This window comes from Bos indicus, chromosome 26 (genome assembly GCF_029378745.1).
Source record: "Bos indicus isolate NIAB-ARS_2022 breed Sahiwal x Tharparkar chromosome 26, NIAB-ARS_B.indTharparkar_mat_pri_1.0, whole genome shotgun sequence".
Lineage (NCBI taxonomy): Eukaryota > Metazoa > Chordata > Mammalia > Artiodactyla > Bovidae > Bos > Bos indicus.
This window is the reverse complement of record NC_091785.1, coordinates 15,915,404-15,942,681: the sequence shown is the minus strand read 5'-3', so window position 1 is coordinate 15,942,681 and position 27,278 is coordinate 15,915,404. Positions and strand designations below refer to the sequence as shown.

General features: G+C 34.9%; 1 protein-coding gene across 2 annotated transcripts in view; it reads right to left on the bottom strand.

Annotated features, from left to right (window-relative positions):
• Positions 1-542: 542 nt before the first annotated feature.
• HELLS (helicase, lymphoid specific) overlaps positions 543-27,278 on the bottom strand; it is a 41,781-nt gene continuing 15,045 nt past the window's right edge. For both annotated transcript variants that reach the window (XM_070780511.1, XM_019953188.2), the window contains 16 exons: positions 25,415-25,456; positions 21,599-21,823; positions 21,045-21,227; positions 20,311-20,454; positions 19,403-19,599; positions 17,282-17,378; positions 15,853-16,014; positions 14,654-14,793; positions 14,423-14,561; positions 13,099-13,182; positions 12,896-13,015; positions 12,191-12,307; positions 11,727-11,886; positions 8,723-8,819; positions 8,565-8,641; positions 543-3,343 (listed from right to left, as the gene is read on the bottom strand). In XM_070780511.1, the coding sequence (XP_070636612.1) occupies positions 3,249-3,343; positions 8,565-8,641; positions 8,723-8,819; positions 11,727-11,886; positions 12,191-12,307; positions 12,896-13,015; positions 13,099-13,182; positions 14,423-14,561; positions 14,654-14,793; positions 15,853-16,014; positions 17,282-17,378; positions 19,403-19,599; positions 20,311-20,454; positions 21,045-21,227; positions 21,599-21,823; positions 25,415-25,456 (2,079 nt within the window). In that variant the 3' untranslated portion in view covers positions 543-3,248. The remainder of the gene's footprint in view (positions 3,344-8,564; positions 8,642-8,722; positions 8,820-11,726; positions 11,887-12,190; positions 12,308-12,895; positions 13,016-13,098; positions 13,183-14,422; positions 14,562-14,653; positions 14,794-15,852; positions 16,015-17,281; positions 17,379-19,402; positions 19,600-20,310; positions 20,455-21,044; positions 21,228-21,598; positions 21,824-25,414; positions 25,457-27,278) is intronic.

Genomic DNA, 27,278 nt, shown 5'->3' with positions numbered 1-27,278 from the left:
TCTACGGCTGCATCTCCCCACTGTAACCTGTGGACATAGCTCAGGAATTATTTGAGTTTTGTAATGTGTATTCATTTCAATAAGATCTAAACAAAGTGTCTAACAAGCACATTCCAGATCATATCAATGACCAACTACCATACCATCAAGTACAGGTACCTATAAGCATTAACACTTTTAAATTATATTGGTACCAAGTAACACCTAGACAGCCAGCATTTCTCTTGCATCTGGCTGTCATTTGCTTGGCATTGTTGTCAAACTCATGTCTCAGGTGTGTACCACAGGACTAATTACGTGTGGTATTTTAAACTTGGTTTGCCACTTCTAAAGTCAAAAATAAAATTCTGAGAAAAAGTAAAAATTTGTTTTTATAATTCACTTTAAAAATTTATCTTTTAATCAAATCCGTTTAGGATTAAAACCATTATCTAAATTAGGGATGTAAAATGTATGTAATAGACAAGTTTCCCTAGATTTTAAGTTACCTCTTCTCTGAATGTAGCAGTTATAAACCAGTGATAACAGTGATTCCAAAGAAATAAACACCAAAAAGATATCTTCAACTTTACTCAGAAGTAGGATTCCTTGGGCTTGATTTTTATAACCACAATTGATGGTAAAGTATTAATACATAGTATGTTATTTGTGAAGATGTACTAATACAGCAAATAGAATCATAAAAACTTAAGTAGCATTAAGTTAAAAAGCTCAAAACCAAAACTAAGTTTTGAAAGAGTATAGAATTTAAAGCTAGAAGCACTTATTTCATGTTTTGAATACAAATATTATTGCATTTCAGGCTTTTCATAATATATTACTTCAAAGTTCTAAGACTAAACAACTCAAATTGCTAAGACACTACTGAAAATTTCCATCAAACGTGTTTGCCTGGAAATGTTCAAGTACCACTTTCACTATACCTCCCAATACATTCAGCATCTGCCTCATAATACAGAATGACTCACTGAAAATAAAGCTAATGAACTATTTTTCATGGCAGTTTGACCACATGATGGAAGACAAGTCCTGGTTTGAGAATACCTTTTCCTACAGATGAAGCAGGGAACATGTTTCAATATCATGGAATGAATACATCTGTTCCCCTTGCCCCATAAACTAAAATCTGGAAACTAAAGTAACAGTAAAATGATTAAAGTCATTAAAATCTCAAAATAGAGAACACAAGAGACAATACAGGGTTTCAGAAGCTGAAAAATAACAACATGAATGGCAATATTTTTAAGAGGCTGGATAACAAGTTCATGAAGTTCAGATTGGGAGTTTATCAGGCAACCAAGTAAAAATGTGAAGTAGGCAGTTGGAAGCAAGTTCAGAAGATTCTGGCTGGAGATATAAATCGGAGTCACCACTACAAAGTTGGTTAACACATGTGCTGTGCTTAGTCACTCAGTCGTGTTCAACTCTATGACCTCATGGACTGTAGTCCACCAGGCTCCTTATATAGTGATGCTCTAGGCAAGAATACTGGAGTGGGTTGCCATGCCCTCCTCCAGGGGATATTCTCAACCCAGGGATTGAAACCAGGTCTCCCACATTGCAGGCCCACCAGGGAAACCCATTTAATACATAGTTGGTATTTAAAGCAACAAGCCATCAAGGGAGTCCCAAGTTCTCTTGGGAGATTCTAATGAGTCAAATAAATAGCAAAGGAAACTGAGAAAGAGCCAGAGAAGTAGGAAGAACCAAATTTGTCTGCTAAAAACTTGGGAACTACAGAAACTGGTTAGTGGAAATTAAACATCTATATGACATGCTTCTGAAAGATCAAGTAAATCTTTGAGGTCAGACTCAAAATGACTCAGAGGTCACTGGAGACTTAAAAAATCTGAACAGAATGGATTCAGGAAAAAAAATGGAAGTGAAACAAGTCAACAGTGAATGTAGACTTTTCAAGGAGTTTGCTGTAAAACAAGAAATGGGGCATTTCTGTTGGCTCTAGCTAAGACAGACTACATCCATACAGGAAAGGATACATGGGCGCAGGTGCTGGTAGGTTTCAGATGCAATGGTGGCAACATTTAGAAGTTCTTTTCTGATTATTTTCTGTGAGGATAAGGGAGCAAGACCAGAGGGAGGAAGTAGCAGAAATATGAGGACAGAGATAAACTCAAATGAAATAATCATTTGAGATGAATGTTGGAGAATGGAGTATGATGATAGTTCGTCAGAGACTGGTAAACATTTCCACTTTGAAGAAAATCCACTCTGTTGTCTGTTCTTTAGAACAGACTTTGGCTGAATATTCTCTCAAAATCGTTTTTCTTCTGAGTCCTACCTAGCTTCCATTGCCCTAAAGCAAAGAGAATCTGATCTCCATTGGAATATACATGGCACTAAGAGTAACCACCTTCACAGAAATGTGTGCTTCAGGCAGCATTCAGTATCTCTCGTCCTCAGTTTCGCATACATACAGGGACTAAATGATTCCCACCTTGGCCTCTATGCTCCTCTGTTACGGATCCTGTGTTACTTATATTCCTAAGTCTTATTTTAACCCCTCCCTGCTATAATTTCCAGGGTCTCTTCTCTCTTTTTCTGTTCCTGTTTTGCATGGTACCCTGCCACGTCCAATTTCTAGAACCAATTTCTTCTGTCAAGAACCTGTAATTTCTTCCAAAGCCTTCTCTGCACTGACCCAGTGTCCAGTTGAAATCTTTATATATATGACATACGTGTAAAGTACTGATAAATCGAAATAGCAGTCAAGACTTTTGGTGTTATTTCACCTGAGCCATTATTTATCTGAAAAAATAATCTGATGAGATCTTATAACAAATATTTATTTGGCAAACCATTTTATAGAAATAGACCCTAAAACTCAAACCGTTCCTTATTTAAACAATGGACAGAATCATCCCAGTCTTTCCCCCATCCAAAGTCTACTCCATAACTGAAGTACCAAAAACCCATGAACTGTGCTGCTAAAAAGGAGGGTGGGGGAAAAACATTAAACTTCCACAGGAAGACTGTATAAATCTGGCAGTGGTTAAGTACACATCATCCTGTACCCGAAAGTACTACTGAACCTGAAAAATTAACTGAAAACCTAAATTTACTCTTAATATATGTATTTGCTCTTAATAAGGTTCAAAAATTATGCAATGGTACAGTTATATTATGTAAACTGATATAATCAAAGTAGAGTGAAAAATGTGGATTTTAACACCAATACAGATCACTAGATGTGAACAAGAACTTTTTGAAGACATTCTTTTAGCTCCAATTTAAAACAAACATTCAGAACTAGAATCTTCAGAATTTTCTAGTATCTTGAAAATCCCCATCTTCTCTTTAACTGGTCCTGAGGCATTCATTTGATCTAAGAGAAAAATAAATAAACAGGTATTAAAAAAAAAGTGTAAGAACTTAAAAAGAAATCTCCTTTTATTAAAACGAGAACTGGCCTCCAGGGAACAAACTGAAACACCAGTTTGCTCATCAAAATCACTTCTGCTGAATTTAAGATACACCTAGCAATAAACACCAATGTGAATTATATTCTGAGAGAGAGAGATATATATATACATGTATTTTTTTTTTAAGCCCAATTATGGTTAGTTTAAAAGTAGGAATGCAAAATACCATGAAAATGTATCTTTATACTCCCATAGCTAATTTGAAATCTTTTATATTTTTGTCAACATGATAGCTATTGAAATGAAATTACTTCTGGTTTAATCTGCATTCTCGGATTTCTAAGGAGACTGAAGCATCTTTTTTTTTTTTTATTTTATTTTTAAACTTTACAATATTGTATTCGTTTTGCCAAATATCGAAATGAATCCGCCACAGGTATACCCGCGTTTCCCATCCTGAACCCTCCACCCTCCTCCCTCCCCTCCCCTCCCTCTGGGTCGTCCCAGTGCACCAGCCCCAAGCATCCAGTACCGTGCATCGAACGTGGACTGGCGACTCATTTCATACATGATATTATACATGTTTCAATGCTATTTTCCCAAATCTCCCCACTCTCTCCCTCTCCCACCGAGTCCATAAGACTGATCTATACATTGGTGTCTCTTTTTGCTGTCTCGTACACAGGGTTATTGTTTCCATCTTTCTAAATTCCATATATATGCGTTAGTATACTGTATTGCTGTTTTTCTTTCTGGCTTACTTCACTCTGTATAATAGGTTCCAGTTTCATCCATCTCATTAGAACTGATTCAAATGTATTCTTTTTAATGGCTGAGTAATACTCCACTGTGTATATGTACCACTGCTTTCTTATCCATTCATCTGCTGATGGGCATCTAGGTTGCTTCCATGTCCTGGCTATTATAAACAGTGCTGCGATGAACATTGGGGTACATGTGTCTCTTTCCCTTCTGGTTTCCTCAGTGTGTATGCCCAGCAGTGGGACTGCTGGATCATAAGGCAGTTCTATTTCCAGTTTTTTAAGGAATCTCCACACTGTTCTCCATAGTGGCTGTACTAGTTTGCATTCCCACCAACAGTGCAAGAGAGTTCCCTTCTCTCCACACCCTCTCCAGCATTTATTCCTTGTAGACTTATGGATTGCAGCCATTCTGACTGGCGTGAAATGGTAGCTCACAGTGCTTTTGATTTGAATTTCTCTGATAATGAGTGATGTTGAGCATCTTTTCATGTGTTTGTTAGCCATCTGTATGTCTTCTTTGGAGAAATGTCTACTTAGTTCTTTGGCCCATTTTTTGATTGAAGCATCTTTCTATGTTCAGTGGTTGTTTCTTTCATTCCTGGTAATTGTTTGCTCTTAAGTTGTTCAGTTTTCTTGATATTTATTTATGTATGGTAATCATTTCCTGTTTGCTTTGTACTGCAGATATTTGTGGTTTGTCATTTACCTGTTTATGGTATTGTTTTTACAGAAGCCTTTAATAAAATCTATTAATCTGTTCATTTAGTTTGAGAGTTCTATATCCTATTTAAGAATTCTTTTCCTATCCTAAAACCCTACAGATATTTCCCTATTTTTTAAGTTAAATGTTTTGCTTTTAAAGTTTTGATGACTTAATTTATCTAGAATTTATTCTTGAATATGATGAGATTTACCATTGTTGATACTGTGCTTTGCAGATATTACATTTTTTACAAATTGAAGGTTTGCTGCAACCCTATGTTGAGCAAGCGTATCAGAACCATTTTTTGCTCACTTCATGTCTGTCTTAATTTTGGTTAATTCTCACAATGTTTTAAACCCTCCACCAAAAAGATTATGACTTGCTGAAGGCTCAGATAATGGTTAGCATTTTTTTTTAGACACTGTTATTTCACACAGACTACTTTATAGTGTAGACATAACCTTCATAAGCACTGAAAAAAATTGTTTTAAATGTGTGATCTGCTTATTTCAGTGCTCTGGAAACCAGCCTGCAGTATCTGCAAGGAATAACAGGAATTTCCCCTCTCTGGTTTGAAATGACATTTATCATTTATTGATTTTTCCATGGAAGTTTGGATGACTTTCTGGATTTGCCACATCAGCAGTAAATTTATCTTATATGTTAATTCAACAGTCTTAATTATTATAATTTTTAAATTGAATCTTAGTACCTGATATCAAGTATTCTGTTGTTCTTCAAAATTGTCTTGGCTCTTGGTCCTTTACCATTCCATATTAATTTTAAAAACAGCCTGTCAAAGCTCTTAAAAAAGCCATAATATTATGGATTTTAACTAGAAGATTAATGTAAGGAATACAAGTTAATCGTATCCATAAATACAGTTAAATCTGTCATGTATTCAGTCCTTCTCTTATTGTCCTTGGATGTTTCATAGCTTCTCTATAAAGGTCTTAAAGAAATTATTATATTTAATTCTAGGTATGTTAGTTTAGTAGCTGTTGTAAACATCTATTTTCTAAATAATTACTGCTAATACATATACTATTAATTTATAGCCAACTTTTTGAATTCTAACTTTTAGATTCCCTCAGATTTTCTATGGAGATAATTATACCACCTGCAAAAGCAGTATAATGAAACTAATTATTCCTATTTTTATTATCTTATAGCATTAGTTAAGACTTTCCTGTACACTGCATTATGTTTTATAATGTACAGTGGGAGTGACAGCTGTTACACTCAACTGTTCTTGATTTTCATAGTAATTTACTAAATGAATGCATTTTTTCAGATTAAGAACATTTTCTTTATCATATTTAAGAATTATGAGGTTGATTATGATGGTACGTCAAGTGGGTTTTCAGAATCTAGTTCTTTTTTATTCAGTTAATGTCAATTAATAGTTTCAGATGTTACCCTGTCCTTGTATGCCGTCTATGCTGCTGCTGTTTATTTGAGAATATATTTAAGATTTGGCCATAATGGTTTATCTTTATCTCATTTTTCCTGTACTATATGAAAATTAAAATTCACATAAACATGCAAAGAACTCAGAACAGCTAAAACCAACTTGAAAAAGAGGAACAAAACTGGAGGATTCACTCTTCACAATTTCAAAACTCACCATGAAACAAAAATCAAGACTGTGGTACTGGCACAGGATTAACAAACAGATGAATAGGAGTAGGAGAGAACTGAGAGTATAGAAAAAACCCTTCACATTTATGATCAACAGATTTCCAACCAAGGTGCCAAAGCAATTCAAAAGGGAAAGAATAATCTTCAATAAATTGTGCAGAGACAGTTTTTTTGGACAACGTGCAAAAAAATGAATTAAGACCCTTACCTTATACCCTACATAAAAATTAACTCAAATATGAGACTATAAAACATCAGACTTCCCTAGTGGTCCAGTGATTAAGGCTCCACACAACAGTGCAAGGGGTATGGTTTAGTCCCCGGTCAGGAAACCAGATCCCACATGCCATGTGGTGTGGCCAAAAAATTTTTTTTAGTTAAAAAGAAGGAAAAAAAAAAATCACAACTTTACTAGGCAAAGATTAGATACAACACCAAAATTGTGAGTAATAACAATCAAAAGATAAATGTAACTTCATCAAAATTTTTCCTTCTGCTCTTTAAGAGACACAAAGGAAGTACAAAGATAAACTACAGACTGGGAAAAAATATGTGCAAAGCACGTATCTGATAAAGGATTTGCGTCCAGAATATATAAAGAATTCTCTCAATTCAGTAAGATGACAAATTTTAGAAGAGCTATTTGAAACTAAGTTGAAGATATCATGACGCTATACCCCGTGGTGTGCTGGTGTTTAACAGACTCCCTATTCCCCAAAAAGGGCTGTAGTTTACCTTTTCCTGTTTCTATGCCTGCCATCACCAATAGCAAGCTACTAATGTAACACTGCTAAACACAATTAGGAAAAGATACCATTATTTATTTCCACTCTGGAGATATAATATACATAAATAATCAAAAACATAGATACCCATGGTACAGAATGAGTAGGAAAGGATGAGTTTTAAATATTTATTTGTATTCAAAATAACTTATGATCACCATTTGTAGGCATCGACTCATTATTCTTACAATTTATACATAAAAGAAGCAATTTATCTTGCAGCCCTGTGGACTGCAGCCAGCCAGGCTCCCCCATAGGATTTTCCAGGTAAGATTACTAGAGTGGGTTGCCATTTCCTTCTCCAGGAGATCTTCCTGACCCAGGGATCAAACCCGGGTCTCCTGTACTACAGGCAGATTCTTTACCAACTGACTTACCAGGGAAGCCCTATCTTGCTTTATGTAGATTGTATCTCAGAGTAACCAAATAATTTATATGGGAAAGTTATAATAGACTAATTCCAGCTAATAAAGCAATGACAGAATAAGAAAATCAGCATTTTGTAATGCTCAAAAAAATGGTTCTAAACCATAATAAATAAATGCTAAAAAGTCAGGTTAAATAGAAGAACAGAACACTAAATGAGAATCAGTCTGAATCAGCTGATTAATCTTAATCTTAGCTAACTAAAAATAAGAAACCCAGACATGAAGCATCTCTTTACATGATTTAAAATGAGAACAAAGCACTGGTATTCCTAAAATACAGAACTTGGATCTTATTAAGCCAGTAGAGTTATTTTCACAGCTATTTGCCACTTCACAGAAAATAAGTAGATTGAGGAACAAGTCAAAGAACAATGATAGGAAGAAGTTGGTCAATTCTGGAATGCAGGTCGTTTCACTGAAATAACCCAGTTTCTCCAACAAATCGACAGCATGGAATAACAAAAGTGAGGAGGAAAGTGATAGAGAAGAAAAAAGATAGCAAGAACAATGGAATTTGGATCCTGATTCAAACTGTAAAAAGACTGGGACAAGTGGAAAAATTTGGATATGAACTGGGTATTAGCTGCTATTAAAGTTTTAGGGCCAATTCTCTCAAGTGTAATAATGACATAGTGACGATATTTAAAAACATGTTCTTCTCAATAAAAGATGCCTAAAAGTGGCTATGGCATAAATTTAACATTCTGATTGAAGAAAATGGCAATGAAACAAAATTGGCTAAATGTTGTAAACTATTAGGGCAGAATGCGTTATACACAGGGGTATATTGTACTTCTCTCTACTTACGTATATGTTTCAAAGTTTCCATAGAAATAGTAAGTAAAACCATAAGAGATACTTACCAAGAAGATCACTTCGATCTAACAGCAACTCCAGATCTTTATCACTAATGACTTTCTCTCTTGATCCTTTTACTTCCCTATAGGAAAACAAAATATTCAGGTCTATAGGATAAACCAAAACTATGAATTATATTTTTCTAAAGTAAAAACAACCTCACCTTTCATAATCTCTTGATTTTAATAATTCCATTAATTCCTTAGGGTCTAAAAAGTTCTTAGATTGATTTAATCCAGATTGACCACCTTTGAAATGATCTGGAAAAAATTTACAAAAAATTAAAAACACTCAAAATTGCTTTTAAAACCAAAATATAACACATCACAAACCAATCAGAATACCCTACATTAAATAAAAAGGACAGACAAACCCAGTGTTGGTAAAAAAAGAAAAGCAATTGCAGTTCTCATACTTTGCAGGTGGGAGTAAAACGGTATGTCCACTTGGGAAAAGTCTGGTAGTTTTCTATAGGTAAACATATACCCACCCGAAGACAAAGCACAAATAAATACGTATGTTCATTAATAGTTGTAATAAAAGGACCTTATTCGTAAGAACCAAAATCTGTAAACCAAACATCAATCAACAAAAGAATGGATTAATTATTTTGCAGTTAAAAAAAAATCACAATCTTCTAACACAACAACAGAGATGAATCTCAAAATACATCATATATAAGTAGCTTAGGCAAAAGAAGAATATGTACAAATGAATCCAGTGTGAAGTTAAAGGAAAAACTAACCCATGTGACAAAAACTGGAATAGTGACTGCCTTCTAGTAAGGAGCAAGAGTCTGGGAAATACTGGAAAGGGAAACTTTCTTGGAAAACAGAAATGTTACCTTGATATGGATGACAATTATTTGAGTATAACTTGTTGGAGGCATCAAGCCATACACTTAGCTTGGGATTTTACTGTATGTGTATTACACCTCAATAAAATATTGCCAGCATTTAAAAAATTATTTTCACCTTGTTCTCAGAAATTAATCTCTAAAATTACTAAAACTTGGGAAAATAAAACTATAAACTGTACCTAATTTAAAATCCCCTGGTAGCTTAGCTGGTAAAGAATCCACCTGCAATGCAGGAGACCCCGGTTTGATTTCTGGGTTGGGAAGTTCCCCTCGAGAAGGGATAGGCTACCCACTCCAGTATTCTTGGGCTTCCCTGGTGGCTCAGTTGGTAAAGAATTCACCTGTAATGAGGGAGACCTGGGTTCGATCCCTTGGTTGGGAAGGTCCCCTGGAGGAGGGCGTGGGAACCCATCCAGTATTCTTGCCTGGAGAATCCCCATGAACAGAGGAACCTAGCCTGTACAGTTCATGGGGTCACAAAAAATCGGACAAAACTGAGCAACTAAAGCACACAGCACACACCATTTAAACCAAATTCAATAAACAAAATACAATTTATTTCATCATTCAAATCCCTAAAAGCAGCATAGGTGAAAAAACTTTAATCTGCACAAAATCTTACTTGGATCAAGCACCTTCTTCCTTCAACAGAAATTCTAACTACAATCTGAATGCTCCATCAAGTCAAATTAAAGATGTCTAAAACCTAACCCATTATTTCTCTCAAAATCAAATACAATGGAGAAAGTTTTTGTTAGTAGAAAAGCAGCATAAATTGTTAGTGATTTTCAACATTATTATGATTTCTCTATGCTTCAAAATGTACATAAGATGATTTTCAATTTTTTGTAAGGCAGCCACCAAGTAAGTCATTTGCCCAAAGAGAATTTTATTTCCAAGGACTCTCAGGGAACAGAACATAAAATGCCAATGCCTCACCCACACCACTTTCCCTATTTCTCAGAATCTTTTCTAGATAAAAAATTGCTGTGTTTTTAATATTCTATTATTAAAACTATGAAAAGGGTATACTGGAATCAAATATTTTTTAAATAGTGGGGGCTCGGCAAAGTAAGGAATTTTATTGTAGCACTACTTCAATATACCTTTAATCTTCTTTTTTTAAATTGGAGTATAGACTCAGAGGTTAAAGCATCTGCCTCCAATGCGGGAGACCCGGGTTCAATCCCTGGGTCGGGAAGATCCCCTGGAGAAGGAAATGGTAACCCACTCCAGTATTCTTGCCTGGAGAATCCCATGGATGGAGAAGCCTGGTGGGCTACAGTCCCCGGGGTCGCAAAGAGTCAGACATGACTGAGCGATTTCAATTATCAATTATTAAAGTTACTTTACAATGTTGTGTTAGTTTTTGCTGTACAGCAAGGTCAATCAGCTGTATGTATACATATATCCCCCCTTTTTTGGATTTCCTTCCCATTTAGGGCACCACATAGCACTAAGTAGAGTTCCCAGAGTTAGACAGTCAGTTCTCATTAGTTACCTATATACATAATAGTGTATATATGTCAGTCCTAATCTCTTAATCCATCCCATCCTGTAAGATAGTTACAGAAAAACCAGAATGAACTCTTTGGCCAACACAATACCATATGATCCAGCAATTCTATTCCTGGGTATGTATCTGAAGAAAACAAAAATACTAATTTGAAAAGATGCATGCATCCCAATGTTCATAGGAACATTATTTATGATAGCCAAGTATGGAAGTAACTGAAGTGTTCAACTGATGAATGGATAAGGAAGGGTACAAAATGGAGTATCAGTTATCATTAAAAAAAAAAGAAATTCTGCCATTTGAAGCATGGATGAACCTAGAGGGTATAATGATTAGTGAAAAAGGACAGAAAGACAAATACTGTATGCTAAAACTTACATGTGGAATCCAAAAAATCAAACAAGAAAACAGACTCACAGATATAGAGAACCAGTGGTTAGTGGGGACAAGGGAAGGGGCAGTAAAGTCACTATTTTTCAGTAACTTTAAGTGGAGTAAAATATATAAAAATTGTGAATTACTATGCTATATACCTGAAACATAATATTAGAAATCAACTATACTTCAATAAAACTTTTTATGAAAAAAGAGAATAATCAATAACATCATGTCAAAGCGCCATGACAGACTTCAGACTTTAAGATACTTTAAAAGTACATATAGCTTCAAATTCCCCACTGCCTATTTAAATCCTACACTGATTTCTTTTATAAAGAAAGTTAACAACAACAACAAAACTCACAACACACAATAGACAACTGAAGCAAAAAAGTACTACAAAATATTATTTACTTTTGTGGATGATCAACTTTTCCAGTTTTCTTTTAGCAGCTGCTCTTTCCACAATTTTCTGATCAATAGTATTTGCTGTAACAAGACGATATACAACAACTGGCCTTGTCTGACCAATTCTATGACATCTATCCTGGGCCTGAAGATCAGACTGGGGGTTCTTAAAAGTTAAAAAGAAAAACATTTAACAGTTTAAGGTTAAAATTAGTTAAACTCATACTATGTGGGTAGAGTCAATAGGATGATCCAACCAGAATCTTTTAAACAGTGCCTTAACTCAACTTAGGCTTCTAAGCGTTACTTCAGTAATAAAATACGTTTAAGTCTTTACACACAGAACACTTCACAAAGCAATGATTCTCATCTTATAGTGGATATGTTTTCAAAACAGGTAAATGAAATTGCAAAATATACAATGAAAGATTAGAATGGAAATACAATCTACTGCTACATTTCCAACTTACCCAATCACTATCATAAATGATAACAGTATCTGCTGCAGTCAAATTAATGCCCAGGCCACCAGCTCGGGTACTCACTAAAAAGATAAACACATCTGGATCTGTGTTGAAGCTGTGTATCTAAAAGCAAAAGGGATGTAAACATAAGGAATTAAGAAAGAAACTGTTCCTTCCTGGAATGTGGATAAAACTATTAAGTAGCTACCTTATCACCATCTGTTTATCAGCAAAGGAGGGGGAAGGCAGTGGTGTGCCATGGGATATAATAAGCCAGCATTCTTCAAGCTGGGTATAGTTCTCAAGCATCTACAGGACTTCTGATGTGGGATAAATAAATACTGACAGCCCCTGAAGCGACTTAGCAGTAGCAGCAGAAGCCATAAAGTTGAAAAGACCAATTTGGTGGAAAAGAGATAAAACTATCAGATTCATCTCCCATGAAACGAAATAATCATGCCTATCGCCCAGGTTGTGGCAATAAGCCAGAGGTCCTAAGATGTAAGTCTTTTTATTTTTATTTTTTGGTTGTGCCACAGGGCATGTGGGATCCCAGTTGCTCAGCCAAAGACCCAACCTTGTGCCCTCTGCAGTAGAAGCACAGTCTTAACCACTGCACCACCAGGAAGTCCCTAGGTCTATTGACCAGTACTTCAGAAATCAAGAAAGAAGTTACAAAGAATTAAGTATGTATGACATAAGCAGTCTTACATTTTTTTCTCTCTCTGAATATGACATGGATCCATCAAGCCTACTAAAGTTGAAATTTCTAAAGTGACAGTAATCCATCAAAATGTCCAACATTCTTGTCATTTGTGAAAAAAGCAGCACCTGAAATTTAAATATACCTTAGTATCTATACTTACTAACAAAAAATAATTATATAGCCAAAAACCCAATCAAAAGTACCACACCTTGTGACCTCTGGTTTTTAGTTCTGGCAGCATTCGATCCAAAATTAAGAATTTCCCAGAATTTGTTACCAGCTCTTCATCAACCTTGAGCAAAGAAAGGAAAAAAAAAACAGAAAAAATAGTCACAACAAGTAATAATCTGTTTTTGTCAAAATAAAAACCATGTTTACAGGTTTAAGTTTTCAAAGACAAATAAGTCCCACCTTTTAAACCAACTTTGTTATTTGATTTTTATCAGGAGATAGTTCTCAAGGAAAGATATACTCTAGAATTTAAAATCAACAATCTCACAAAATACAAACTATAGTTTAAAATCTATCCTCCCCACCCCTCACCCCAAAAGTCTGTATAATAAAACATTAAATTCAACTTAATGTTGAGGTTTATTCTTTATAACTGAGTACACTTTCAACCAAATGTGTATGAAAGTCACTGCCAAAATTCTTAGTAGAAATGAAAGAAAGTGTAAGAGCTTGTAAGTAACCTAAGTACCAAAGATGAAATTAATCTTCTGATGAAACGCCAATACCCTCCAGAGATTATCTTCTTCCTTGTTCAATGAAAAGCTTTAAAGCAGTCGTTCTTAATTGGGGCAAATTTGCCCTCCACCCCAGGGTATACTGGGCAGTGCCTGAAATATACTTGAGGTTGACACAGCCGGGAGAGGGGAATTACTGTGGCATCTGGTGGCTAAAGGCTATGGATGCTGGACAACAAGACAGTATCTCCCTAACAAAGAATTATCTGGCCCCAAATATCAATATGCCAAGGATGAGGAACTTACTCTAAAATAGGGTTATTTAGAGTCACTGAGAACAGATGTCACTTAATATATGTTGTCTTCCCATCAACCACCCAAGAGACCAATTTCATTCATTTGATCTGGGAGTCTGCAACTCAACATCAACCTTTTGTTCTGTTTTGTGGCTACTTGTTGAAATTTAAGCAATGAGCCGTCAGACTGACTGACAAGCTGAATGCTAACTAAAGGAATACTGAAAAGGTGACAATAACCTCTAAAACAGACAGTAAGTAAAACATGGAGTAGAAGCCAACTGGTTACTAAAAAGACTTATATTTCTAATGTCACTCTAAATTTAGGGGGATTCTTAGCTATTTATATAAAACATATAAATAAAATATTAGCTTACATATAGAAAACAACCTTTATCTGGAGGTAGAAGACTATCATCTCTACTTACTAAAAGGATTACAATCTTCATGACAAACAGCAAAGTATTTACTGCAAATAATAACAAAATGACACTTTTACACGACGTAAAAAGTCAGAAATCAAAATAGTATATTATTAAATAGTATTTACCTTAAACTCTTGTGTAACTGGATCTATAGGGTACTCAATCAAATATGGATGGTTACAGCATTTTCGAAGTAGCATCATTATATTCTGCAACTTCAGATTAACTTCAGATTCTATAGGGACACTTGTTTCCACAATAGTTCTGCCCAAAATGTATAATCCATGAATACAAGAAATTAAAAACAAAATACAGTTTAAAGAATACTTTTAAAAAATCTATTTTTAAACTCACACCTTTCTCGGTCTACCTCTGGCTGTATTTGGCTGATCAGTTTTTCTAATTCATTAGGGAAATCATCTATTTTGCTGTAATCTACTGACTTTCTAGTTCGGCGTTTTGGTCGTCCAGTGGGACTCAGCTCAACTGTTTCTTTCTGTAATAGAATAAATTAAAGAAATAAGTTTAAAAAGCATACCCTTAAATTCTATATGTACATATATACAAAGTAGGGCATAATATTTTTATGCATGAAGTGCTTTAAGATATTAAAAAAAAACTTCCGTCTTTCATCACTGAGTTTCATAATTTTCAAAGGTGCAAAACCAAAGATCCATAAACTATAGCCAAATGTAAATGTCTTCCTGTGAGATTTCATTATTTTAACACTGATGCCCATATCTACTTTCAGAGTTAATGCATTCATATCACAATGGAAAAAAATGATAGATAAAACTTCTGAATTTATATAAAGGAATGTAATAGGTTTGGGCTGAAATAAAACCCTGTGTATCATTACAGAGGGTACTTCTTTGGATTGGTATAATACAGCAATGAAATTCCTCCCAATAGACAACTAGTTTAATTTTCTAACAGCTAAAAAGCCAGAAATTCCTTCAATTAAAATAAAAATGGTCTAATGACTGTACAAAACAAAGATGCATAACCCTAAGTGCTTTAAAAAGAAAGACATAGGTCCATGGCAAACAGCCAAAAATCTGGACATCTTAAAAATTTAAGGGTCTCCTGATCTCCAGTTGTAAGATAATCACATTCCAATTCAATTTCTTATAATATGATGGCTGACTAAAAGAGATGTTTCTTTCAGATAGAGGATTTTATTAAAGTTTTTGGCTACCACCAATCTCCTGTAAAGGGATTATATATTTGAGGTGACTGGTCTAGTTGGCAAGCCTTAGTATACTGTGTGCTTGTTCAAATTTATTTTCAAGTTCATCCCCACACAGTATTTCAGATGACTATAGAGCAGTTATTGCAGAAACCATCACCTGAACTTTAGACAGTTTTTGCTATTGGCCTGATGCCTTAAACTCCAATTAGAAATTCACCCTCAACAAGTCATGAAAACAGGTAATGAGCCTTATTGTAAAAAGTCATGAAAACAGGCGATGAGCCTTATATTAAGACTGAAATGAACCATGAAAATTTTCTATGCCAACTGTCATTTACAGGTTATTTCAAGTCCACACTCTACCTCACTGGATCCAAACATGTTTGCAATTGTACGGTTCACAATGGCTGTGTAAAAGATCTCTTGTTTCTTTGAAAGTGGTGCATAAACAACTACTTCTCGTTTAGGAGGAACTTCAAGGGCAACATCAGATTTTAGTCTTCTCAGTAAGAAAGGTGTTAAAATCTAAAATTTAAACATGAATAAATTTATGTAAATATTAAACATTTCTGTATTTTCAAGGAATACTCTCCCAAATACCATTTTATCCCTTCTTCCTTTCTTCCTATATGAAACTATCACATCTCAAAAAGTGATATATAATATCTCCGAGAAATTTTCTGGACCAGACCACCACATGATAAACTCACAGTGTTTATCTGTTATAGTTCACAACTTATTATTTTACAAAAATTTTAGTATAACTTGAATATTTTAAAAAGCAAAAATAAGATGGTATCTATACTTCTTAGGGATAAAGTTATAGGCCATATTTTTTTAAAGTGAGGTTTTGAATGAGTAAAAAACCAAAAACAACTGACCCAGAAAAGTAGACATGAAAAGTTTCCTTCTGTAAGTTTTAAAACTTCAGACTTAAAATTATTCTTTCATCAGCTGTGATGACAAGAGATTTCCACATTTTAAAAACAAAAGAGAAGCAATAATTACACCATTATTAAACTGTTTAGGTGTTTAAAAGAAAAACTTTATATATTCTTTACAGCCTTATCTTAAAATTTACATATAGAAAGTTCATTTTTAGGGCTCTGTACTTAAGTACTTCACAGGTATAGAGCCAAGCACAGCGAGGCTTTAATTTAGCCAGAGACAGAACATTACCAGTAGGTTAAGAAAAAAGTATCTGTAGGCAGCAGTTCAGAAACAAATACACCTACATGCAATTATCAGAAAAAAAATTCATGATTTGGGATATTATTTTTAGTTTTGATTTCTGTACTGTCTTACTTCAAAGTCATAAAACTTTTTCAGAAAGATTTTGAATAAAATTGTCAAAGCACAATTGAGAAGAAATGCAGGCCCACATAAGAAACTACGAGACTTTTGAAAGACTGTGTTTGTTTAAAGACAGATAGGATAGATAGAATCTGTATGAAATGGCAGAATGGATCACACAGTTTGTAAGTAAATTATGTAACTATTATTGGTAAACACTGCATAAAAATCACTTATTTTTATTTTGGGCTGACAAACATGTATATAACCATCAGGGATAAAATGAGTATACGTGGAAACAACAACAGTTTGAAAATGCCCTTTAGTGCTGCTGTCACACCATGAGACCTCAGGGACAGGGGAAAGGACAGGAGGGGAAGTTAAAGTGGGGTGCAGGATGCCCATTTTTCAAAATCTACAACAGGTTGTATATGTAATTTCTAAGGTATCTCTTTTATTCTGTGAGTCTATAGTAAGCAGAATAAGAAAATCAAAAAACCTGATGCAGCATATGTAATACATTCTGTTCTCTCTCTTTAGCAATAATATCTTCAGCAGTTTCAGAAAGACTAGTGATATCAAACCAAGATTCAAAGCTGTAAAAGAAAAAATTATAAGTTAACCTATCAATATAAATCAATTATATTAATACATTTTTACATTTTAAACTTTATATTAATCTGTATATTATGAAGCAGCATTTTCCCAAAGGGAACATTTTTTCTGATTTATAAATATATTATCTTACAATAGTATTTACACCAAATAAATATTAAGGTACATTTTTCTCCCTCTTTCTTTAAAGGCAGACTTCATTTGGATATGTCTGGAGTCCTAGAAGCTTGCCTACCCCATGTTCTCCTACAAATGGACCTTGAGACAGGTCCACCTCTACTGGGAAACGTCCTCTTCCACCAAATATGCAGCTCCAGGAAGAACGCACATATCTCATGGGAGGAAAGGGACACTGGCCTCGATTGTCAAATCCACCCTAGCTATCAGGGGGATGACAGACGTCACAGCCATATCACCCTCACATCCTAAGATACACATTTTATGAAACATTTTAATAAAGTTATAGAAATAAAAACTGTCTCTGAAAATCAAGGGCATATGACTCTCTTTTGGTAAAAATGTGACCCACTACAATGTTTTAGGATTCAACATATATGAATGCCGATAATGATTTCTATTAATATCCTTAAGTTCTTCATAATGTAAAACAAAACAAAACCCTATTAACATGAACTATTAAATATAAGTATGTTTGCACTAATATTGTCAGTAAATACAATTAGGGAAAATGCTAATAACAGTAGTTAGACCAGATATTCCCAAAATTTCATCACCTGAGGCACATTTTATGAATACAGATTCCCAGCTCCTACCTCAGTGTTCTAACTAAGCAGAAATACACAGGACCTGGAAATCTCTTTCAATAAATGTTCCCTAAGACACCTTGGCCTTGGGCTAACATCCTGTTACCCAAGGAGGAACACGTTCTCAAAAATATTAAGTTACTTTCCCATATAAAATTAACATTCTTACTTCATTGATGCCAAAGTATAAATCAGTTATTTTGCCTATTTTTAATGTCTGATAAGACTATTTACTTTTTGATCCTGAGCATACTGATTTTCTGAAAACTATGTTTATACTTTGTTCTTTTATGCTATATGCTTCAAATACAGCTTCTAGAATAAAAAACATGAGGGCGAAACTGAGAGACCTTGGTTATATTTTCGAGTCTGGCATTAACTAGTTATATTTTTAATAATTTGACACTTGGGTTTTCTTATCTGTGAGGGGATGTATTCAACCTCTCTATCCCTTGTTTGTAAGAACATAATGAGAAAAATCCATATGAAAGTGAAAGTTAAGACAATAAGGAACATTATAAAAATATTTTAAGGCAGAGAATTCCCAGGAAGTCCAGTGGTTAAGATATTGGGAGCGTTCACTGCCACGGATGCAGGTTCAATCCCTGGTTGGGGTGTTAGAATCCCACAAATCATGAGCCATAGTCAAAAAAATAAAAAAAAATAAAAACTAAGCAGTATAAAAGTTTTCCTTTAATCAATACAATAAAAACTTTAAAATTAACTGTTTCATTTATCTCTTCTCATAATTTGTGTCAAAAGTAGGACTTACTAGGGGAGGGGGATTTGGAGGAAGATGGTTAAAAAGTACAAACTTCCAGTTATAAAATAAACACTAGGGATATGATATACAACATGACAACCATAGCTAATAAGGTTTTATGACACACATAAAGTCGTTAAGAGAATAGATCTTACGAGTTCTCATCACAAGGAGGAAAACTTTTTCTTTTTATTCTATCTATTTGAGATGATGGATTTTAATTAAACCTATTGTGGTAATCACTTCACAATATATGTAAATCAAACCATCATACTGTACATCTTAAATTTATACAGTAATGTATATCAATTATTTTTCAATAAAACTAGAAAAAAATAGAGAATATATATACTACAAAGAACTAGCCAAAAGCTATTATTAAAGTCCAGCTACCTAGAAGAAAGAAATTAATCTATGAACACAGATTTTGAGACTTTTAGAAAAACACAGGCAATAATTAAATAACTGGCTTACCTACCTTTTCAAGTCATCAAATACATCTGGCAGCAAAAAGTTTAGCAATGACCAAAGCTCTGACAAATTGTTCTGCAAAGGAGTACCAGTCAAAAGAAGTTTGTTATCCGCATTGAATCGTTTTAACTCCCTAATTAGGCGGCACTTCATGTTCTTAATTCTGTGTCCTTCATCTACTATTAAGTATTTCCAATAGCAATTCTAGAAAAGGAATTCAGGGGAAACATTTTATACGATGGTCTCACAATTTCTCCTAAAAGCAATTGTAAAAACAAAACCACTTTATTAGGAATGAATGTCCAATTTTATTGAATGGTATTTCTGTATCTATTGAGATAATCATGTTTTCCTCTGATCTACTAAGAGAGTAAGTTAGATTTTCTGAAACTATACTTGTATTCCTAAAACAGTCCTCACTTGGTCTTGAACTAATAAAGTCCACCTGCTGTTATGTATTTAAGAATTTTCCATTCACATTCTTTAGGCAAAGTAGTCTGTAGTTTTCCTTTCTAATGCTTTGTCAAGTTTTAATTAGTGTTATCCTGGAGTCCTAAAAAAGGAACTGAAAGACTTTGTTAGTTCTATATGCTCTGAAACATTAAATGGCAGTAGAATTTTCATCATAGCGAAAAAAAAAAATTAAAAAAAAAAAAGGAAAAGAGATAAAAATTATTTAAATGGTGTTGTGGCTACCAAGATTTAAGTGCCAAAGGCTTTAATTTTCCTGTTACAGACTACAATCTTCATCTCAATCTTTTGGTTAATATAAACCTCTAGGTTCTAAAGGAATATACCCAATGTAATCTATTCCATTAGAAAAAAAAAAATTGAACCAATGCTACTGGAAGGTGATAATAAATTTTCAGAAATGTGATTTATGGATTACAAAGACTCCAATAAGACCATTCGTACCTGTAATGTAGTTCGGTCTCTCATGGCTATCTCAAATGAAGTGATCACCACAGGATGAATCTGTAGTGTCCCTTTCCGTTCGTGAATATGCTTTACCAATATCCGACGCTCTTGCTGGGTCCCGTGATATAACATAGTAGGAATCTAAAATATTTTATTAGATTGATTGGTAACAAACTTTAGAACAAAATATAAATAACAACAATTTGGAAAATATGAAGTTAAACATTTCTGAGAGAAAAAACATAATTTAACTTTAGTTCTATCTTTCTATAATAAAATAGTCAACCAATTTTAATTGCTGGGCTACAGTGGGAGGATAAAAAGGGCCACAAAAACAAATCAAGTGTAAAGTGAAAGAAATGGCAAAGTTATTTCTGGAATGTGTACTTCTCCTAAGGCAAAGATGTGGCTAAAACACATATGGAAGGAAAACATTATATTAAGGATGAATAGAATTAAAAAATAAATTCTACCAAGGTCTGTCTCAGGTGGGTCAAAGTATTCAATGCACTACAAATCACCCAGGGATATGTCAGGCAAGATTTCTGAGATTACTAATACGTATTCTATATAAACTTACAGAAGGTATTGCTGATATTGAAAGATAGGTTAAATAAGATGTAGACACAGAAATCAACATAATTATAATGAGATCTATAACTTAATTCAGGCAACAAAATAATAAAATATTTGTAATGATAATATATTTAACAAAAGGAAGCATGTCTTACTTCTGGTGTAAATCTTTTGAATTCAGCCATCCAGTTAGGAAGTGTAGACAAAGGGCCACAGACGAGAAAAGGTCCAGGTACACCTCTCTGAATCATCAATGCAATTGTAGCAATGCACTGAACTGTCTTCCCCAATCCCATTTCATCTGCTAAAATACCGTTAATTCCATTTTCCCAAAGCATCTGGACAAAAATAACATACACTCTATTTGAATGCTGATATAAACATCTATTGAATCAGCAGTTTATTTCTTCCTTTAATCCAAAGAGGATAATTATGATGAGACTGACATATTCACACTTTAAGTTATAAAAACACTGTGTGAACTTGGTTTCCAAAGCCATAAAAATGTTGGTAGCCTTGAATAAGATAAATTTTCACTTTCAAAAACTTACTCTGGGTAAATAAATTAGAAAATAAGTATTTACACAGCAATACATGTCTTATATATAATAGTGAAACACAGGAGGAACAGCTCAAGTTGTGTTATATCATATTAATAGGTTATTAAATAGTGAAACAATATCTTGAATCAAAATTGAGGCTGTATTACCCTAAGCCATTCCATGCCTTCCACTTGGTACCACCGCATCACTCCTCCCGTGAAGTGTTTTGGTTGCTGAAAGGGTACTGGCTGTCCGTTACATTTCCGAACAGGGTCAAAAAAGAATTTCGTATTTTGCCTAACCGTTTGAGATAATCTATCTTTAATTTTACTATTTGAATCTTTATTTTTCTGAAGATCTTCTACACACATATTAGAAGAGGAGCTCTCATCCTGTAAAGAAAAAAGTTCAGATAAAAGTTTAATACATAATTATGCTGCTACCTTCCATTAATCAGAAAATGTAACTACTAATCAAAATTGCAGTAACATAATGAACTGTGCTGTTGGAGAAGACTCTTGAGAGTCCCCTGGACTGCAAGGAGATCCAACCAGTCCATCCTAAAGGAGATCAGTCCTGGGTGTTCCCTGGAAGGACTGATGCTGAAGCTGAAACTCCAATACTTCGGCCACCTCATGAAAAGAGTTGACTCATTGGAAAAGACTGATGCTGGGAAGGATTGGGGGCAGGAGAAGGGGACGACACAGGATGAGATGGCTGGATGGCATCACTGACTCGATGGACATGAGTGTGGGTGAACTCCGGGAGTTGGTGATGGACAGGGAGGCCTGGCGTGCTGTGATTCATGGGGTCGCAAAGAGTCGGACGTGACTGAGCAACTGAACTGAACTGAATCACTGTGAAGATCATTTCACATGTTGAATAAAAATCTATAGTTAGTTCCGTTCAAGAATATAAAATTTTTTTACTTTCTGTAAGTAATTACCTTCACTGCAGGGAAAGGGACAAGGTAAATATAGTTTAAAACTGTATCAAACTTAAAGAGTGTCAATTTATCTGTGACACAGCACCAATTTATGACCAAAGGTAGACTTCATTGGTTAGCTATGACCAAATTCCATTTTAAGAATATGAAAACAAGGATTAAGTCAATTCAAATGAAGTCCTATAAATGATGCCAACAACTGAATATTCAACTGGAAATATAGGGAGCTTGAGTTTCACCACTCCATACATAAAATCTATGATGAAATGATATACCTAAACATCAAACCAAGAACCATAAAGCTTTCAGAAGAAAACAGAGAATAACCTTGTGAAAATTTATCACAAGGTTTGTGTTTGGTTCTTGGTTTGATGTTTAGGTATATCATTTCATCACAGATTTTATGTATGGAGTGGTGAAACTTGTGATAAATTTTCACAAGGTTATCACAAACCTTGATAACCTTGTGATAGACAAATACTTCTTATACAAGACAAAAAGAGTACTAACCATCAAAAGGAAAAAAGTAATGATTTGGACTATTACAAAATTTAAAATTTTCTGCTTATTAAAAGATATCACTAAAAAAAGATATCATTAAGAAATTGAGTAAGCAAGCCAGGAACAGAAAGAAAATACAGTATATGTATCTGACAACAATCAGAACTCATGTATCAACAAAAATACAAATAACCCAATAACTGGGCAAAAGATATAAACAGAAACTTTACAAAAGAAAACACATTAACAGCCATTACAAACACAAAAATTAACTCTACATTAGTAATTAAGAAAATACAATATAAAACTACATGAAATTCATTTCACGGCTAAGGTTAAAAAGACTAATGACATGAAATGCTGGCAATGATATGAATTCAAACTCCTATACAGTACTAATGGAGAGTCAGGAAGCAACAGTTAGAACTGGACATGGAACAACAGACTGCTTCCAAATAGGAAAAGGAGTATGTCAAGGCTGTATATTGTCGCCCTGATTATTTAACTTATATGCAAAGTACATCATGAGAAACACTGGGCTGGAGGAAGCACAAGCTGGAATCAAGACTGCTGGGAGAAATATCAATAACCTCAGATATGTAGATGACACTACCCTTATGGCAGAAAGTGAAGAACTAAAGAGCCTTTTGATGAAAATGAAAGAGGAGAGTGAAAAAGTTGGCTTAAAGCTCAACATTCAGAAAACTAAGATCATGATATCTGGTTCCATCACTTCATGGCAAATAGATGGGGAAACAGTGGCTGACTTTTTTGGGGGGCTCCAAAATCACTGTAGATGGCGACTGCAGCCATGAAATTAAGACGCTTACTCCTTGGAAGGAAACTTATGACCAACCTAGACAGCATATTAAAAAGCAGAGACATTACTTTGCCAGCAAAGGTTCGTCTAGTCAAAGCTATGGTTTTTCCAGTAGTCATGTATGGATGTGAGAGTTGGACTGTGAAGAAAGCTGAGCGCCAAAGAATTGATGCTTTTGAACTGTGGTGTTGGAGAAGACTCTTGAGAGTCCCTTGGACTACAAGGAGATCCAACCAGTCCATTCTAAAGGAGATCAGTCCTGAATATTTATTCGAAGGACTGATGTTGAAGCTGAAACTCCAATACTTTGGCCACCTGATGTGAAGAGCTGACTCATTTGAAAAGACCCTGATGCTGGGAAAGATTGAGGGCAGGAGGAGAACGGGATGACAGAGGACAAGATGGTTGGATGGCATCACCAACTCAATGGACATGGGTTTGGGTGAACTCCAGGAGTTGGTGATGGGACAGGGAGGCCCGGTATGCTGCAATTTATGTGGTCGCAAAGAGTCGGACAGGACTGAGCAACTGAACTGAACTGAGTGAGAATAAAACGGTGGGTTCACTTTCAGAAAAGAGCTCTACCTTCTTATAAAGTTGAACTTCATTTACCATAATGATCCAACAATTCCATTCCTACTGCTACTGCTGCTGCTAAGTTGCTTCAGTTGTGTCCGACTCTGTGCAACCCCATAGACAGCAGCCCACCAGGCTCCCGAATCCCATCAAAAAAATATGAAAACATGTCCACACAAAGATCTTTACAGAAGTTATCACAGCCGCCTCATCCAGAATAGTTACAAAATGGAAACAATCTAAAAGCTCATGAAGAGAATAGATAAAGACATTATAATACTTGACAGACTACTACTCAGCAATAAAAAACCTACTAGTAACAAAACAACATCAATGATTATCAGCCACAGTGAATGAAAAGCAACAGAAAATAGGGGTGGGCAAATGACTGGCAAGGATACCAGAGATCCTTCTACCATAATGAAAAGGTGCTAAAATTTTGATTTGGATGATAGTTACACAGATATATACACTTAACAAAACTTATCAGAATGAACACAAGATCAGTATGTTATTTATTATACATTACAAAGTGTGGGCAATTCCAGAGTAAATTGTGATAGAAGATTAGATTGTACTTTATCTTTTAAAATACATCTAAGACTTATAAAAAAAATGCTTAATTTTATTTACATTTAACATAATTGGTTGCAACTGCATCATAAACCAAACCTCATACTGAAGAAAGAAAAAAAAAACTGTAAGTATAGAGCCTTGGATAGTAAATTCCAAGGTCATAAGGCATCTCTCTACATAAAATGAGGGTTTGGGGGTGGGGATAGAAATAAGCCTTCTCAAACAAAACCAAAGAAAATCTTGGAAGGCCAGAAACAAGACTGAAGTATCCCCAGGGACTTCCACAAGCTGTGGAATATATAAATGTGGAATGTATTTATGCATACAGTTACAGTTACCTGCATCTTTGCCACACTCTCAAAGACTCAAAAATTAATATTTACACATTAAAGAACATATAATAGACTAAAGTGGATAGATAAGAAAGAAGCATGCTATAGGATAACTAGTGAGAAAAAAATGTACACTGGTGATTAAGAGAAAAAAAAACACTAATGATCAGGGACACAAATATGACTCCTAAATTTCTCTTTTATAAATATATCTCTCTTATAAATCTCTTACCTCATTCTCCTTTTTATTTTTCTTGGCCACAGACAAAATTTCCTAAAACAATGAGAAAACAAACAAAATAACAATGATTATATCCACTGGATCATAGAAAAAGCAAGAGAGTTCCAGAAAAACATCTATTTCTGCTTTATTGACTATGCCAAAGCCTTTGACTGTGTGGATCACAATAAACTGTGGAAAATTCTGAAAGAGTTGGGAATACCAGACCACCTGATCTGCCTCTTGAGAAATGTGTATCCAGGTCAGGAAGCAACAGTTAGAACTGGACATGGAACAACAAACTGGTTCCAAATAGGAAAAGGAGTTTGTCAAGGCTGTATATTGTCATCCTGTTTATTTAACTTATATGCAGAGTACATCATGAGAAACGCTGGACTGGAAGAAACACAAGCTGGAATCAAGATTGCCGGGAGAAATATCAATAACCTCAGATATGCAGGTGACACCACCCTTAGGGCAGAAAGTGAAGAGGAACTCAAAAGCCTCTTGATGAAAATGAAAGTGGAGAGTGAAAAAGTTGGCTTAAAGTGCAACATTCAGAAAATGAAGATCATGGCATCTGGTCCCACCACTTCATGGGAAATAGATGGGGAAACAGTGGAAACAGTGTCAGACTTTATTTTTCTGGGCTCCAAAATCACTGCAGATGGTGACTGCAGCCATGAAATTAAAAGACACTTACTCCTTGGAAGGAAAGTTATGACCAACCTAGATAGCATATTCAAAAGCAGAGACATTACTTTGCCAACAAAGTTTCGTCTAGTCAAGGCTATGGTTTTTCCTGTGGTCATGTATGGATGTGAGAGTGAAGAAGGCTGAGCGCCGAAGAATTGATGCTTTTGAACTGTGGTGTTGGAGAAGACTCTTGAGAGTCCCTTGGACTGCAAGGAGATCCAACCAGTCCATTCTGAAGGAGATCAGCCCTGGGATTTCTTTGGAAGGAATGATGCTAAAGCTGAAACTCCAGTACTTTGGCCTCCTCATGCGAAGAGTTGACTCATTGGAAAAGACTCTGATGCTGGGAGGGATTGGGGGCAGGAGGAGAAGGTGACAACAGAGGATGAGATGGCTGGATGGCATCACTGACTCGATGGACATGAGTCTGAGTGAACTCCAGGAATTGGTGAGGGACAGCCTGGCACGCTGCGATTCATGGGGTCGCAAAGAGTTGGACACGACTCAGCAACTGATCTGATCTGATCTGATGGTCCATTCATTTATTTCTTCAACATTTACTCTTGTTCTGATTTTATGCCAGGAAATGGGGATAAGGCTCATACAGAGGAATCAAACATGAGACAAAAGTAGGCCCATGGCATAAAATCCTGAATTCGTGAGCAGCACTTAAAAACTGGAATATTTACTCCCAAATTTTCAACTTTGTTTTTTTTCTTAGTTGAAGTTTTTCTTAAGTCCAAATCCACACAGTCCTCTAGTAAAAAGGCAAACTATAACCCATGGACCAACTCTAGCCAGCAACCTGTTTTTATAAATGTCTAAAGTTTAATTAGAAAAAAAGTCAGGCTCATTGGTTTACAATTTGTCTGTGACTATTTTCTGGATACAACGGCAAAGTTCAGGGTGAGTTACCCACAAAACTATTCAAAGTCATAAAATGTTTATTATCTAGCCTTTGACAGAAAAAGTTTTCAAAACTCTGCTCTAGAGTCAAGCTATGGTTACCACCATTATTCAAGGAGTCACTTCCAAATGTATTAAAATCCTAACTCCAGGCCACTTTAGACCTCTCTCTGGATTAGAGACCTGAATATGCAATCCTGATCAAGAGGCAAAGACAAATACATTAAAAATAAAGAATAAAAGTGTTCTGATTTTGAAGTACCTACTAGATGCT